The sequence below is a fragment of the Manacus candei genome, unplaced genomic scaffold (genome assembly GCF_025592945.1).
Source record: "Manacus candei isolate 608988 ecotype Guabito, Panama unplaced genomic scaffold, ASM2559294v1 h1tg000033l, whole genome shotgun sequence".
Taxonomy (NCBI): Eukaryota; Metazoa; Chordata; class Aves; order Passeriformes; family Pipridae; genus Manacus; species Manacus candei.
The window spans coordinates 8687750-8705566 of record NW_026138081.1 but is presented as its reverse complement, the minus strand read 5'-3'; the positions used below and the strand labels follow the sequence as shown (position 1 = coordinate 8705566).

The 17817-nt window shown below is 38.6% G+C and overlaps 1 protein-coding gene across 1 annotated transcript in view; it reads right to left on the bottom strand.

Annotated features, from left to right (window-relative positions):
- Positions 1-17817, bottom strand: part of LTK (leukocyte receptor tyrosine kinase) — a 93090-nt gene that overhangs the window by 44037 nt on the left and 31236 nt on the right. Inside the window, exons 2-4 of the mRNA XM_051791354.1 lie at positions 7127-7240; positions 3055-3210; positions 2192-2414 (exon numbers count right to left, since the gene is read on the bottom strand). Of these exons, the coding sequence (XP_051647314.1) occupies positions 2192-2414; positions 3055-3210; positions 7127-7240 (493 nt within the window). The remainder of the gene's footprint in view (positions 1-2191; positions 2415-3054; positions 3211-7126; positions 7241-17817) is intronic.

The following is a 17817-nucleotide window of genomic DNA, read 5'->3' as shown; positions in this document are numbered from 1 at the left end:
TATATCTAAGCTTTTGAGAACTGTTTAGCTGATGCATCCTGAAGGAGAAAACATCATCAGGAGAAGATTTCTAGGTCCAGAAAGAAGACAGTTCACTGAAGTAGTCTGGTGCAGCTGAAGTTTATGATGAAGTATAGCTTGATCATGGAATTAAGAGGTGACAAGAGGGACTGAAGCAGGACTTTCTGGAGTACCTGATTATCTGAAAAAAGTGCCACCTAGCATTTTTTCTGTGTCTAAATTTCTACTCTGATCTCAAGACAATCCCTTAGTGGTAATTGTCAATGTTTACACTATGTACTACACATAGGCATCTATCTCAGGGTTGTCCGCTCATTGTCCTTCTTGTTCTGCTCAAAATTGTGCAGCAGTATTTGGTTGACACAGAAAAGCTTGTAGAAATTCCACTCGGTATGGAAAGACCCTGTAAAGTGACAACACTTCAGGGTGATCTCTCTTCTTAACAACCAATATTATTAAAATCTTAGTCATGGAGAGAATGTTCATTTTGGGCTACCTGCCTAGCAAGAAGCAGCTCAATCACTCTGTTGGAAATAAATTCTGCCCTGCCTGCATGATCAGTTTTTTTTTCTGAATTAAAATTTCTGATTTTAAAGAGCTTCCCTGTAATGAGGAGGAAAAGAAAGGGTGTTTGATCTAACATGGTTCCTGTCTCTGGTTCGTGTCTTTACTATCCCTCCATTCTATCTTGATTTCTAACAGGACTCGGTCACCATCCATGTTTAAAATCTGAAGAGTAAACTTTCTGAGCTTACCGGTGTTTCATTTCACCTACTAAGGAAAAGTAATACCAGTGTCTATGCCAACTTCCAGTAAAGTCAACTCCATTCTAATAAAACTAAATGCTGTCACTTTTAGAGAGATGGTAATCTTGATTCACTTAAAATTGTTTTGCAATGCTCAAATAAGCTGCTAAACAACATCTATGATCCATTCCAGAGACACTGCAGCGATTGCTTGCAAAGCCTGGTCTGGCCAGCTAGGAGTAGCGAAAGGGTATTTTATGAGTTTACATAGGGGAATGGAGCTGCAGCTGCAGTTGCAGAAGTCTGTCAAATACGCAAAGCAGCAAAGGCAGCTTTGAGTAATTAAAAAAGGACATTAGAAACTAATCCCAGAAAATGCAACAGATTCCCCATTAAATTGGCAAGAAGATGGGGAAGGAGTAGTCAGGAAGGAACTGAGTAACAGATAAAAACAAGAGAGAGAGAGAGTCACAGAGAGCGAGAGATCTGAAAAAAAAAGTTTTTTTAGTCAAACTCTGCTATCTTTGGCTGACTGGGACTCTTGGCTACAGATCTCCATGGTAGCCTGGGGAATGCCAAAGAATTCAAAGAAAACAAGAACTGGGATCTAATGCTTAAGTTCTCCATGGGAGTCAGTCAAGTGATGGAAATAAAAAACTCTGTTGTGTGTCTGACCCAGGTTCTTACAAGTTGGATTGGAGCAAAGGAAAAACAAGCACATGGAAAATGGCAAAATTAGATGACACGTGGACTTTTCTCCTTCTTTTCCTGTTGTGATATTTTCTCTTTGCCCATTTCTCCTCCTTACTGCATTCTGCTACACACAGGAATGAAAAAGTAAAATGTTGGCAAGATCAAAGGGAATAGAGGACAAGATCTGGGACTTCAGCACTTTCTTTTATTTTCCTTCACCTCTTCTTACCTCTAGCCCCAGTTTTTCCCTTCCCTGAGCTCTACAAATGAAGCAAAAGTGGATGCTTCTGAACTTACTAGAAAGGATGAAATTACTAGAGAGGTAAAAGTAACCCCACCTTAACATGAGAACTGTGACCCTTGTAACAATGAATCCTTAGAGATATCAGTCATGTTGCCAAGTCAGTCTTTGGACTGAATGCATTTTACAGCTGTAGTTCTAGCATCAATGGGAGAGTAAACCACTCTTCACCCTTCTAAATGTGAGGGAAGAAGAGTGAGACCTAAGCTAGTGTGTTCTTTGGAAAGGGGACACACAAAACTTGGGTCTATTATGGACATTCTGTCAGGAAGCTGTGTCCTTCAGTCCCGAGAGTTCTACCTTCACTTTCTTCTCTAATAGCAGCAGTGATCTCAAGAAGGGAGATAAACAGCTAATAAACAGCAGTCTGGAGGAACTCCACTCTATCTTGCAACTCAAAGGCTTAACAGTTGAAAACTGATAGTCTTACCCAGCATTCTCCTCATGGCCAACTCTCAGAGAAATCATTGTATTTTTGTTTGTCTCCACATATCCAATGTCAACTGTGAACCTCTGAAGGAGAGGAACAGCATCCTGTGAACAAATGGCCAGTTCCAGCAAGCAAGAGTCCAAGCTCCCGAGCAGGATGGGACTATGCAGGCTGAACTCACATCTATCTGGGAGTCTATTGGTGTTCAGAAGGAAAATGTCCCCTGTGAGGAGAGAAAAACAAAACAAAACAAGAGACACACAGTGTGGATGGAAGAGCGATAATAAGAGGAAAATGGATAAGGAGTTTGAAGAAAAGAATCATGAGAATAAAAGAGAGGACTATGCACAAACCCCTAAAAAATAAGAGAGAAAGGAGAATAAAGTAAAAATTAGTGGTTTAGGTAAAGAAGTGATAGAAGAAATGAGAAGAAACCAAACAAAGTGAAGACATCTCCAACAAAACAAAAGGCAAAGTCTTTGCAAGTCAGACAGCAGACCTGGAGCCAGCTCTGGCTTGTAAAGGGTTGAGTTTCCTAAGAAAAATCCAGTTACTGTAAGCAAAAGTAGCTTATCCCAAAATGGGGAGATACAAAATGAGTTTATAATGAGGCTACCTGTTTACAGGGTACATACATGCACAACTTGGGCAGCATACATGCATTACATGGCTCTTATTGGCTCTTGGGCACTGACAGCACCTTTAGGAGTACTGCACCACAACCAGCACTTTTAAAAGGTGGCACTTTTAGTTGCATGGACCTGAGGCCTCAGCCTGCTAACTCCTGCTGCTGCCACCCACAGCTGCAACCACAGCTGGGAGAAAGTAGATATCCATTTGAGGGGAACTGTAATGCTGCCTACCTTCAACATCTCCACAGGAGGAACTGTTTTCCAGAAGCAGCTGCTGCCTCTCCTGAGACACCAGGACACCAATGGAAGATAACACCCAGTCAGGTTTTCCAAAACTGTCTGTAGACGTCACCCATGAACAGCTTGAGCCGATGACACAAGAGACTTCTGTTATGAGAAACCAAAGGTTTCACTGAGGCTTACCACAGCTCAAGGGGCAGGGGTAACACAGACACATGAATGAGTAGATGTACAGTGTATGGGGGCTATATCTCCCAAGAAATGGAAGAGTTGAAGGGAAAAAAGGAAGTTTATCTTGGGCAACAACAACAGAATCTCTCCCACAGCAAGTCAAAGTACATGCCAGAATGCAAAACTAACCTACAAATTCTTCACAGGTGTAAGTCAATATCCTCCCGCTGATATCAACAGTGAATTTATATCAGTGGAAGGTCTAGACCAGAAGTACACAAAATCCCAAATGAGAATAATACCTAGTGCAACAAGGATATTGAAACTGTATGGATTTAGTATTTTGGTAGAGAGAGAACTGATACTTGAAGGTCAAGCCTCTCTCAGCAGTAGAAAGAGCTTGACAGCGTCTCAAGCAGAATAGCTGAGCAACGCAAACTTTAAATAATCTTTTATTTTTATCTTTTAAAAACGGTCTTGCTTTTCTCCAGCAGGATGGATGAGAACACCCTCTTAACAAACTCCAGAGTCTCTTTGCAGTACTGAAAACACTAGATCGTCCTGGCCAGAATTTTTCATAATCAGCGTATTATAAGCCAGACAAAAAGTAATTCTCTGTTCTCTCATCAATCTAATATAAACTCCCTGAAGGGATGTTAGCTGCACAAAGCTCTCCCACACAGAGTGGAGCTGAATAGATATTGTAAGCTGATATTAACTTTCATGATATTTATTTTCAGTAGTAATAATAATATTACTGTAATAACTGGAGCATCCCCAGGCCATATAAGAAATAGCAAGAGACTAAACATTCATATTTAGGATCCTGATGTTCTGAGGGTATTCGGGCCTTGCAAACATGAATGACATAAGGTTATCCCTTTGGTAGTCCTATTCCTGTGGAAGAGAACAGGCAGGTATGAAGAACAGAGTTAAGATCACGCATATAACAAGGACATGCGGTTGTACAGGCAACACAGGTGGGGCAGAAATAAAAAACATAAGAGCCTCCAGAAGATTGCCTATACTTCACCTAACCTTTCAGAAAAAAAGAGGAAACAGAAGCATCTTTTGAGTGCAACAGCAAAAGCAGACAAGTTTTCTTATTACGGAAGTTAATTCTAACTTTGTTTTTACAAAACACCACCCAGTGTACAGGGGTAAGAGAAATATGAATCTTACAGAGTTGCTCCTCATCTCCTCTGCCATTACTTTGGACACTCTCTAAACCCTTCTGGCCTGTTTGAACTGGAGGTTGCTGACTTTCTCAATCTAACACCTGGACCAACCATCCAAATATCTTCTCAGCCCAACTCATCAAATGCATACAGCTTAGCAAAGGTCTGCTGCAGTGTTCAGCCTATCATTTTTAAATGGAAGCCACAAGCAGATGAACTGGCAAATTGTGCATGTGTGTGTCTGTGTATGAAACGCCAGATTCCAGCAGGGCATAGGAAGGAAGACATCAACCACTCCCATGGTGCTGCTGGATCTAGAGAAAAATGTCTGTGCACAGCTTCAGGCTACAGTTTGATGATCCAGTTAAAACAGCTTTAAGGATCTGAAAAGCTCAGAAACTCCATTGCTGTGTGAGACAAAGCAGAGTCCTGATCCATACCTGCTGTGCTGTTTCAAATTTAATGAAGTCTGACAGGTTAACTTAGTATCCATAGTGTCATTGTGGATACTAATACTAAAAGTAATATTTTTATCAGATAATTTTCTAGTTGGTCACAAAACCCAGAAAACATTTTCTCTCACAACAGCATGACAGTGGAAGAGACCAAAGTGAAAGCTCAGGAAAGAAAAAAATCCTCATTTTTTTTAATAGGCAATTACTTGAAACTGAAACTATTATTTATGACAAAATAATTTCATCAAATCTTATCAATACCTCTGCTTGCAGTAGCAAGGACTGTACCAATGCAGACTTAATTCTTTGAGCGTGCCTCACATAACAAGGCAGTTCACAGCTCAGACAGAAGGTGAACACAACTTTACCCCTGAAAAGCACCTACTTCATTTACTCTCTAGGCTTTATAAAGCCTATCTGCTACAAGCTGAGGCTGGAGAGGATCTGAATAACTGGAAGAGTCTGAAACAGATCGGGAAAGTTTTGGACATCCAGTAAAAAAACCTACTGTTTTTTCTGTTATTGCATTGTGGTGGAAAGACTGATCAACAAGAAGCTGTTGTTTAACATAAATCACAGAGTTAAAGAGCTGGGTACATTCGTGGTCACAGTGAAAGAGAACACTGGAAGATGAAACCACTGACACCGCTGTGTACCAGCTTACAGATGTTTCACATCCAGCTTTGTTTAGCACCTATGAACTTGGAGAACAAGTCCAAGTCAGCAAAAAGGGAAAATATGGCAGAAATGAAAAGGTAAAACTAAGTGCAATAGAAAAATATATCTATATTACTACAACCAGAAAAGGGTGTATCTTAAGACATTACAAAAACGCTCTGAAGAAGTTTAGATTGAAGAAAGCTCATGGGCAGTCCAGAGTATGTCACCGAGGACTTTAAAGAATTTGATACCATCTGCAAGATGGTACCATAAGGAACATTGCCTAGCCAGGCAAGGCTAGGTCACCTAGCCACCTCCTGGGAGGAATGTGTGACTTTTCTAGCACCACAGGCCTTTCTTTATTGTTTAGCATCTTCATTAACGACCTGAAAAGGGGGCAGAGTGTACCCTCAGCAAGTTCACAGAGGTTACTAAACAGGAGGGTGGAGAGGCTGACACACCATATGGCTGTGCTGCCATTCAGAGCAACCTAGACAGGCTGAGGATCGGGCCAATAGAAACCCCTTGAAGAAAAAGCCAACTCCTGCACCTTGGGGGGTATAACCCCCTGTACCAGGGCCTGACTGGCTGCAAAGCAGTTCTGAAGAGAAGAACTTTGGGGGATGTGGTAGATAGCAAGCTTTCCATGAGCAAGCAATACACCCTTAGAACAAAGGCAACTAACAGCTTTCTGGGCTGCATTAGAAAGAACATGGCCAGTAGATCAAGAGAGGTGATTCTTCCACTCTACTCGGCACTGGTAAGACCACATCTGGAGTGCTGTGCTCAGCTCTGGGCTCTTTAGTACAAGAAGGATACAGATTCACAGGAACAAGTCCAGCACAGGTCCACAAAGGAAACTGAGGGACTGGAGCATCTGTCATTAGAGGAGAGGTTGACAGCTGGGACTGCTCAGTCTGTAGAAGAGAAGGGTCAGGGGGATTTTATCGCTGTGTACAAACACACTGATGAGAGGGAATGAAGCGGAAGCCAGGCAATTCTCAGTAGCATACACTGACAGGACAAGAGGCAACTGATACAAAATTAAAAACCTCACAGCTCACTGTGCTTTTACAATGCCAAGAAAAAGAAAATTTCAGCTGAAAAGAAAACTTCATTCAGTATCAAGAAAGATAGTCTGTTCTACAGTTGTGGGAAAGCAGCTCCACTAATTGGCTTTTATTTTAAGCATTCCCAATCCTAAATCTGGTGAATTTCAGTGTGCTGAATGGAGAAGATTTTATTTTTCTTTCCTTTTTTATTTTTTTTTCTTTTTCTTTTCCTTTTGCTTTTCCTGCTGTGTTGGGGGTGGGTTTTTTTTAGGGTTGGTTTGTTTGTTTTTATTTTTGGGGGGTGTTTGGCTGGTTTTTTGTGGATTTGTTTGCTTGCTTTGTTTTGTTTGGGTTTGTTTTTATTTAATATGGAAGTAAGGGATTCCCTTAAGTTTACTCTGGCCTTTCTGAGTCATTGCTCCATTTCCAGCCAGAAATACAGCGTCACAGCTTTCTGGTAAAGGGTGCTTGTGACTGCTGGCATCTATCTTACGCCTAGATTCTGAAGGAGAAATAAGGAGGATGGAGGGAAGAGGACTTGTGGTACCTGGTTTAGAAGGCTGATGCAATGAAACCATCCTATTTTTTATCACAGAGAGCTTCTGAGGTGGATTTGGTGAAGAAGAGTTTTCTTCTTGTGATCCAGAACAGGAGACAACAACTATAACAAAATAAAAAGAACAGGTGATGTGTTTGATGTTTCTATACAAAACTATGCTCCCATATTGTTAAGAATGAACACATATTTAGCAAAGCTCTACTGTATCACTCTCAACCTCATTACAGTTCTTGGTGCAGTACTGTCCTGATGATGCTTCAAAATGGTCCCAACACTTCCAAGAAACATAACTACAACAAAATATTTTACTTATCAACATGTTCTTTATTGTTCTTTACACACTCCCATCTTTATCAGTATATAACCTCTAGACACTGTACATTCGAGTACTGCCTGTGTTGCAGTAACAGTACATCCACCTGCCAGCTGACAACTACATCTCTAAAGTATTCAGGTTGGACAGGGCTTTGAGCAACCTGATCTAGTGAAAAAGATGTCCTTGCCTATGACAGGGTGGTTTGACCGATAAACTTTAAAGGCCTCTTCTGACCCAAACCATTCCATGATTCTGTGATTAGAAAAAGGGTTCACCTGTAAAACATATGCTATCTATACAATACATGACATGGATTTATCAGCAATCTTTTGGGAGGACGTGCGTAAGACCTCTCATCTTCACCACACAAGAACATCCCATCTGAAACCAACACTAATAAAACTTTTACATCACTGCACACAATCGGGAAACAATTTTCTTTCTTACTGCCAGGCAAGAAGGCTGGTTTTTTCAAAGGAATCAAGTAACTTTCCTCTATCTGATATATAGTAATATGTACTCTCTCCAATACCCTTTTTATTAATCCCCCTGCACTGCTCTGAGGTATTCCTTTGTCATGGATCTATAAAAACCTCCATTAGTAACTGTGATATTTGATCATAATTATGGCATCAATTTACCCACAGTTGTCTATTTTTATTCATATAAAAATGTAGAATCCTGATGCAAAGTTTGGTGGTTCATCTCAGAAGATAGGTTATAGAAACTATTCTCTACTTCACCCATGTGAATAATAGATCCAGCATGCTAAGATTAGCTAGTTTTAAATGGAGGTATACTTCTGAATCATCTTTGTTATTCAAAGTAAAACAAATGTATCAAAATTACTATCTATTTCAGTCAATTAAACATTCATGCATGAAAATGCTGTATCCTTCCATCTTCTATTATATATTATTAAAGACAGTCATTCAAGGGGTTTCAGGGAAGGGTAACTTTTGAACAGAATAGCATTTTGCTGGAGCAGACACATGCTGTACTGATGACAGATTTGGAGTTTCCACAGACCCACCGCCAAACACTACATTTTTCCGTGCCCCTACTTTCAAATATGTAGGGACATAATTGTTGGAAAATTTGATTCTGCACTGCACATAAGACATGGACACTGCCCTGATAAGTAAGGTATCTTCAATAATAGAATGAAATCCTCAAAGACAATGGGTCAGCCTTATGAAAGGGTTGCCTTATGAATAATCCATGCTAATAATCAACCATATATTGCCAATAAATCTAATTTACCATATTAAAAGAAATTCAGCTGCAGAAAAGAGAAGAACTTGACAACTGAAATCTGCTCCTCCTAACTTTTGTTCTGTGCCTGTTGAGATGTTGCTCAGTTCTGTATCTCCCGATCTTTGTTAAACGCTGCTGTAGCTTCAGTATTTACTTCCCTCAGGGCTTTCTGTAAAGTCTGTTCCAACCACTCATCTCCTCACACACTCCAAGCTGCTTGTGTATTTTGGAAATAGCCTGAATATCATGGGACCCACAAAACATAGTACATTCATAGCAGAAGTTCTGCTGGAGACATTCCTCCTCATAAAACTAAAACTTAATCAAAATATTTGACTTGCACATCCACTACAAACACCTTCTGGATGTTTCTATTCTTTCTCATTAGCAAGCACAAGGTCCAGTGGCAGATTACCGTGAACAGAGCCCTAAGTTACTTGCAACATGAACTTACTCCTTTAGTGTGGAAAAAATCTCCATTGCCATTGGTGATGGCTGAGACAAACAAGGTACAAAACAACAAAAACATCTTATTTAATTTTGGCAAAAAACAAAAAATGGTTCATTATAATGCATGTAACAACTCTATTCACTCTAGGAAGATGCCACTTAAGAAACTGGGCATATGAGAGGAAGGAAAGGCAGTCATTACAGCTGAGTTCACTGACAAATGAAATATACTTGTACAGAAGACTCTAGACTCAGTGATAGGCAAGGAATTTGTTCATATGCACCCACAAAAACATTCACCCATTCATTTATTTCCTCATAGCAAAGAATTTTTGGCTATAGAGGAGCAGAAGAGGACTCACAGTAGCAGCTTTGAAGCACTCCAGTCCAGCCTACACTCTTACTTTATATCTCGGTTATTTTTCTCTCTCACTCATTCAACCTCTTTACCTCTTTGATTGAACTGAAAATCTAGTACACATAATCTCTAAAAGAAACTGGGACCTGCAGAGGTCTTCTGATAATCCTTTCACACATTTATATGTAATTTTTGTATTATATGAATCTTCAGCTTTAAACAAATAATAAAGACTATTGCTTTTCAACTCCATGACTTCTCTATATTGATCAGCAAAAGAAAATTATTTAAGTGAAAAGAAATATAAGATGGAAAGGAAGAAGATTCATGATTTAAACTAAGTCTGCCATCAAGGAACATAAAATAATCAGGAAGAAATAGTGAGTATAACATATTCAACTGTCATAGCAAAAATATGGGATCTTTTAACAGCACAGTACAAATTCATCTCTTTTTCAGTAATATCAGAAGCCTCCAACACTGAGAACACAATTCCGTTTCTTTCACTATCTCAGAGGGAAAAAAAAGCACTAAGATACCTGGAGGGCTGATTTTTTTCCTGAATCCTGATGTTACTTTGCAGAAGAGAAGAAAATTACAGAAAATACTTATAGAACTCATGATGGGAAATCAATTCCTGGTCAGCCAAGACATCTTCCTGATAAAATAGGAATTTCCTTTAGAGTATTTTCTAGTGGTTTTGCCCATCTAATATCAAAATAGCAACTCAATATTTCTCACTGCTTCTCTGAGAAGGATAAACTAATGTACAGGGTAATAGGTCTGACTGTCAGGAAGTCAGACTAAGCAAACAGAAGACTCTTTGTCTACTATCTATCCAAGTATTTTTCAATGACTCCTAAACCTTTCACTTTCAGCTCAATAAATAGTCTCTCTCCTTCATCTCTCTCCTTACAGCTTTACGTTACTGAACTTTCACCTTGAAAATGTCACTGTGGTCTCCTGCTGCTCGCTATTAGACTCTTTTATTCTTTGCTCATTAGTTGGTTCACCTCGGTGTCCCTTGCTTATTTCATCACTCTTATTGTACTCTGCCTAGATAGATTGCGGGTAATGGTCGAAAGCGGAACAACACAACCAAATTCAGTTTTGCCAAAGCTTATTAAATAAGGTGGTATTGCAGGATTTTCCCAGAGCCCTCTCCAGTTTTTCAGGGAAAAAGACAGAAAGGCAAACATCAGTGCACACTAATGTCATACTATGCAGAATGACTATTCTGCTCCCTCCTGAGATCTCCCTGTTCATCCATGCAGCAATCTCATTGGTCATTTTGGTCAAAAAAAATATTTTAATCGATCATTCACCTTGACATCAAGCCTCTCTGTGGCATATTTCATTCCAGAACAGGTATTCCTACCTTCAATATCTGTAGTATTTCCCTTTGAGATATTTAGTTTTATTGCATTGACGAGTTGATCTCAGCCTTATTTTTTCTACCTTAAGTTATCAGCAGATCAGTACAGTTTTAATGTTGTCTTCTGACTTACTGCTAAACTGCTAAATAGAATATAACCCAGAATTTACCCTTACAGGAAACTTATAGGCAGAGTTAATTGACAACAATTCCCACAATGATTCCTATTTATACTTTTATTTTTAACCCACGCGGAACATGATTTGTATCAGGTGCTCACTAAAGTACATACGCAGAGTTATCAATTTAAGAACATTTCTTAAGTTGAAATGTCCACACTATAACTTTTATTGAACTGGTAAACTCATTTAAAAAATGACACTGCAACAAGAAGTCTTTTCAAATAAGCTCTTTAGATTAATAAGTGATTATAAACCCTTTTCTAGTTTTTTGATCCTATGTCAAATACTCTGTTATTTTTACTCAGACTGATGTTAAGGCAGCAACCTTTGTATTACCAAACAGTCTTATTTGCAGGAGTAGGGCAAATGTAACTAAGTACAGTTATACAGCATGTTCCATTTACCCCTTTTAAATACTACTACAGCATTAACTTTCTTCCAGTTCCCCAGAATTTCTTCAGCATCCTGACACTTATTGCAAAATTTCAACATGGATGTCTCTCAGAGTTCCTTAACTAGTTCTTTTAAAATTCTTGAACGCAAGCTTTCTTGGCTAGTTGTTTTACAAAGTAGGCATTCTAATAACTGCTCTCTCACAGCACTTTCGGGTAGTTAAGAAAGCTATTGCATTGTTTCTATGTGACAGTAAAAAATCAATTGCTTGATTTATTTTTTTCCTAGAAGACAAATATTTATTGAACAGTTTCTTTTTGTCTCTATTATTGAGAAACCTACCACACACTTGTGTGACAGATTCATATCATTGCTAAGATATTTTTGCTACTAATGCACTTGGAAAATTTCCTTAGGTTTCCTGCTGATTTCTTCTTCATTTCTTTTGCTTTCTTTATCTATTGCTAAACTTTCAACTTTTCAACTTCTTTTTACTGCAAGTAATGTCATATTTTTGTAATTTTTAATAGTGTAGCATTCCCTTTCAGCTATAGGTTTGCGTCTTTCTAGCTTTTTACACAAAGAACTCAATTATTATCTGAATTTTTTATCCACAGATTTTCTTTCAACTGAGTTAGTGTGACACTGTTTCAAATTCTGGGAGATATATCACTTCTGGAAGTACCAAGATATAGCACTTTCAGAAGTTATTTATTTATTAAAGTCCATTTATTTGAATGTCTAAGCTGAAGTACATATCACACCATTTCCAATTTTTATTCTGTTTCAAAGAAAGGTGTATTCAAGCACAAGCACTTCCACTTGAGGAACATTCGAGTTTAGTTCTGAGCTCAGTTCTTACCTCAACTATTTATTTGCTGAAAATGGATGTAAAACATTATCCTAATAAGTGCTATGAGGATTTGGATTCAGATATTGTCATCTATTCAATATTTCCAAATATACTGTCATGCTAGCAGAATGAAACCACCAATACAACACTTGTGTTGAAGGCTTTACACACACACACGTACACACACACACACACACACACACACAAGGCTTTTTTTTCTCCCCTTACACACAACAGGCTACTTAGTATTTCATCCAGATCTTTAGTTGGATTTGACAGTCTGTAGCAGTGATCAGTAAACACATCGACATTTATTTTAGGTATTAATTGTCCTTCAAGATCATTTTGTTCAATAGTTGCAGAAAGAGGCAATGTAGTTTCTGTCATTGCTGTACAATGCTGTTCCAAACCTACTTCTGACATTCGATTCCAGTCACAGGAATCCTCCCTCCTAGTCTGAGAAATTCCAGGTTTAGAAATTAGCAATTGCATTCCATTGCTACTTGCTTATTAGCTGGTCTTATCAAGTTGGCAGTAGGCAGTTGAAGAACTCTTTCAGTCCTTGGTGGTTTAATTAACTGTACTCTCAACACCTTGACTCTCTGCTAACCAAGTGTTTTTATCCCTCGCTTTTCAGTAATTTCCCTTGGTTGCTAGTTTAACACCATCTGAAAAGGTGTGGCCTAACAAGTCTAGAAGGTTACTTCTCCTCTAGTGAGTTGGAGGTCAGTCAAACCATACAGTCTCTTTTCACCAGAAAATATAGACATGCATTTCATTGACCCAAGTCTTATACAACTTACCTGCCAAGCAGAATACGTATAGACTTGTTTGTTTCTTTGACTTCCTATACTGTTTTATATGCAGAACACGAATGACATCTAAGAACATACCTTGTACCTTCTTTGGCACCATAACAAGATTTCCAAGAGTTAGTTATATTATGGAAAACTAAACCCAGTCATTTATGCTAGTACAGACTATATGTGGTAGTGTGCGCTAATTTACTTCAAAGAACCTTCTCAGATGTTGCAATCCCATCTGGTATCCCATCCACCAGAGAGAATGTCACCTCCTTGACCACCTGCTGATTGCTGACAAGAATCTTCTTGAAGGGTGGTAAGTGGATCACTCTGAAGAGCTTTTCACAACCAGCAACTCCCTGTTATAATACTCACTTGGATTGCCAAAGATCATCTGCAGTTTCCATGACATACTGAATGACTAGACATTTCTGATTGTACAAAATTCCTACAGTCCTCTCTCCTGCTGCTCACAGCATGCCTGCTTCCTGACTGCCTCCAGTTACACAAAGTGCTGCTTTGTCTCTCATTTCCTCGCCTTCTTTTTTTGGTCACTCAGTGGCCAGTTCCTTCCCTGGATAGTGATGTTTCCTGAATCGTTTTGTGCAACCACTCTTAATTCTCCCCAAAGCTTTGTAGAGTGCATACCCAACCTTTCATGCATTAAATACTTGTTTCTTATAAAATCACCATGCTTCACTTAAAAATTAAAGACTCATTAAGCTCTGGCACTAAGTACAGTACTTTGCAGGTTTCCATCCCTGTGCTACAGCAACTGGATAGAACTCACACAAAAAAATAAGTTTTACCCATGCCATCTATATTTTTCTCACAAACCTCACCTATTGGATAAGATACAAGATGCAATTCTTGGGTCCTCCTCTTGATACTACTTCCCTAACTTGGCATATTGCTTTTGAATAGCAACTTGCTAATTATGACCTCTTATTCAGTTTTCAGTGTACATCTACACCTACTGAAATAGATCTGAATTACTATTTAAAGTCCATTTGACAAATTGAACGCCAAAAACACTTCTTGAAATCCAAAAATATGCCATCTACTTCATCCTCCTAATTTACTAATTATGTAGTGTACACATGCACATACTCGTGTGCATATATTGTCACATTAACTTAGAAAGATTTCACTTTTTATAGCACAGCTTCTCAATACTCATATGTCTATTTTTATAATACTATCTGCTTACTACTCACAAATAATAAGGGCTAGGTTTTTCATTGTGTCTCCCCTCTCTTAAGGCTGCCTGGAATCGATCATATAGTGCACAACAGTTCAAAGGCTTTCCAAGGACCTTTAAGATGCACTGTTTGGGGGAACTCCATTCTGCTCCAGTTTTTACTTTGTCTTCCCTTTTCAGACTGGAGTGATTGCTAGAAGAGGCACCTACTGCACTTCTGCTAGCTGTGTACAGTCATGATACTGACAGTTAACACAGGCTGTACCAATGTTTGTTCTGAATAAGAAGGATTTGTCCATATGACTTACAACTTCAATGGCAATGAAATTTTGTTTTTCTTGGTAGAATTTCATTGGTCTGAGCTACAGCCTTGCATCTGAAAGTTGGCCATTCCTGGGGTGACAGAATGTAAAAAACACACTTAATCTGAGACAGCAGAATTCCTGAATTCTTAATCTGGAACATTTTCTCCCCTTCCTCCTCCACTCGCACTAATGGGGAAAGAAAAATACAAAATAATTTAAGAGAGGCATAACTGCTTATCTCATGAGGAATATAGATCTTCTTAGGTTCCTAAAAACTGACCAAAATAGTGGTGGGAAAAAGAAGAAAAGTAAAAAAAAATAATCGAAAGTGTTAAGTGAATCAAAAAGTGAACAAAAAAAATTTTTTTTGATTCTTCAGAACCTTTTCTCTTGTCTTTAAACCTCAAAACACTTTTTAATTTTTCTGGAATATAAAAAACATCCATTCTAAAGAAAAATTTTTCTCTGTCATCAGTTAATTTTTTTAGATATTTCCATCTAGTTTACATTCAGACCACGCTGTCTCTTGCCAAAACCACAAGGATGACGAGTTGGGGAGATGAAGGATGCAAGCCTTTCAAATTGGCTTTGCAATTAGAGAAATGGGATGTGAGATTGCACCCTGAGATACCCGTTTTACAACAAATTGCCAAAGAACCATCATCCTAGAGGGAACATAACTTGGATGTCTGGCTTACATTAGGTGTATAACACTGAGATTAATAAAATTTAGGAAGATGTGTCCAACTCTTAATAGATGCTTTCAAGCAGCTACAAAGAAGAACCAAGAATACTGGATGGAAATACATTTTGTCTTCCAAGGGAACAGCACTTCAAAACTGTTGCACTCTTTCACGTAAATTTAGAGGAAGAAGTATAATTGTTTTATTCCTTTAGAACAGCACTCTGCAGAGGGTTTTTCAACTGCAGTTTAAAAGGAGATGTGTATGTGTGAATTCACCATGCAGATGTGACAGGCATAATTAGTCACAAGAGAAGGTGAAGGAAAACATGAAGCCTGTAGATGCAGAGACAATTAGAAAGCTAAAGAGAAGTGCTCCCTCACAAGATTACCCAAAGCCTCACTTCCTGCTGATGACTGCAAAATGCTGAGCAGTGACCATTTTCTCATGGCATGTCTTTATATGAAAATGTCAGTTCCTAGTATTAATAGGAAATACTAATATCTTCCAAATATGTGGAAACTATTATAGCATTTTATTAAGGTTGAAACATGTCATCTTTACTCTGTAATCTACTCTGAGTTCTGAGTTTGTAACATTAAAGCAGTAAAATGATGTAATACCTAGCTGAAGAAAAATACTTTCATGCTCTCAAAACAGACTGTTTGCCATACTGAATGACTCATTTTTATTAAGTCAAAGCATGAATTTGGAACAATTTGGTTTGTGAAAAATATTAAGATTTTGAGTCTCCATCATGATTAGAAATGGAAGAAGACTTCTAAAATCAGTTTCCCGCGAGACAGAATATCTAGTTTCCATCAAACTCACATGCTAAGATGCTAAAAAAAACTTCTATAAATTGTCCAGAGCAACCAATACAATTAGGTGAAAGAGAAATGGGATACATAATTGCTAGACAGCTGCCCTGTGGGAAATGCTCAGCTATCAGCTTCAGGATGCCTCTGCATTTTGTGGCCTGTGTCCCTGCTCTTTAGCTTCCACATAACAGCAGTGCAACATTTTGCAGCAAGAGAGGAATTGTGTGCCAGCAAGAAGTGAAAAGAAATTGAATTTTCAGATTCAGGTTTTGATTGAATTATTACAATTAATATGGAATTGATCCTGTAGAATTCAATTTAGCAAAAGGAAAATTATTTTCAATTACTTGATTTCACAAACATAAGTGGAGAGGACAAAGGCGACTTTCAGCTGTCCTTGAGCTGCCTTGATCTTTGAGATTACTTTATGTCCCTTTCCATCCTTGTTTTACTAGTAAGAGCCTTAGAAATGCTCTAAATCTATGCACTGCTCCAAGAATCCCTCAGGGGTTGCTCTGCTCTCAAAGGCTATCCAAGCACAAAGGCACATTTCCTGCGTTTCTTTTTCCTTGATCTCGTTTTGTCACAAGGATGACTGCCAACAGCTCTTCATCCTGTAAGGATTCCCCTTTGAGTACTTAACCCCTGCATAGCAGAGTAAGGATGTAAGGATGCTCCATACATCATTAAAAGCAGTCTTTTTTAGATACCTTTCTCTGGTAACTCTTCCCAGAAAGGAACAGAGGCTTTCAGGGCACAGTATTGTGTAGCAGAGACACTACTCAGGAGCAGGATTTCCATTCCTGTCCTGCTATTAACCCTCTGAGTCACTGTGTACAACTACACAAATGATGGGATCAACCTCCTGGGGAAGGTGCTTTTAGCAAAACAAAGGAAAATTGTGGTGCAAAGACTTGATTACTGTAGCCTTCCTTATAAATGCTCCTGGTTCACCTGGAGAAGGAAGAACTATCACAGTCAGCACTAATCCTTCTCCAGGGTTTTTGGCCATCAAATCCTACAAGTTTTTCTCCAACATTCAACTTCTGATGAATCTGTTTTGAGATTATTGAGGGATCAGAAACTAAACTGTACATGGTAGGTAATTCCATCCTTTTGCAACTTCATATCAGAAACAGTGACATCTCCTAGTTTCATTAAAACCTACTAAAATCCACTCTCTGCTGAAAAGCACATGGCTACCAGTAAATTCTGCAGCACTGAGAGGGTACTAGTAACAGAAGAATAATGCCTAAAAACTTGCATGCTCCCAGATGGTTCCCATGTTAATACTCAAAGCTCCATGCATAGACTGCAAGTGCTTCTCTGTAGTTCTGCTTTGCAGAGGGCATATACAGTTGGGCACTGCGTCCTCACATACAAATGTAATGTTCACATACACAAAGTCATTTGCACAAGTCTGCCCAGCAGTGAAACAAGAAAAATAATTCCTCTCTTTTTAACAATGAGAGTACACTCAGATATTAAATTAAATAGAAGATATATAAACCAACCAGTTTGATATATACAGTTGTTTCCAAAAGATGGCAGTGACAAATGTAGCCAGTTTGGGAAAGTACCATATGGTATGTTAAAAGCTGAAAAAAAATCATGTTTAATCAAAAAAAGGTCAGTCCAATACACATAAAGCCATCTGTAAATAGTAAGTACCCATTTCCTTT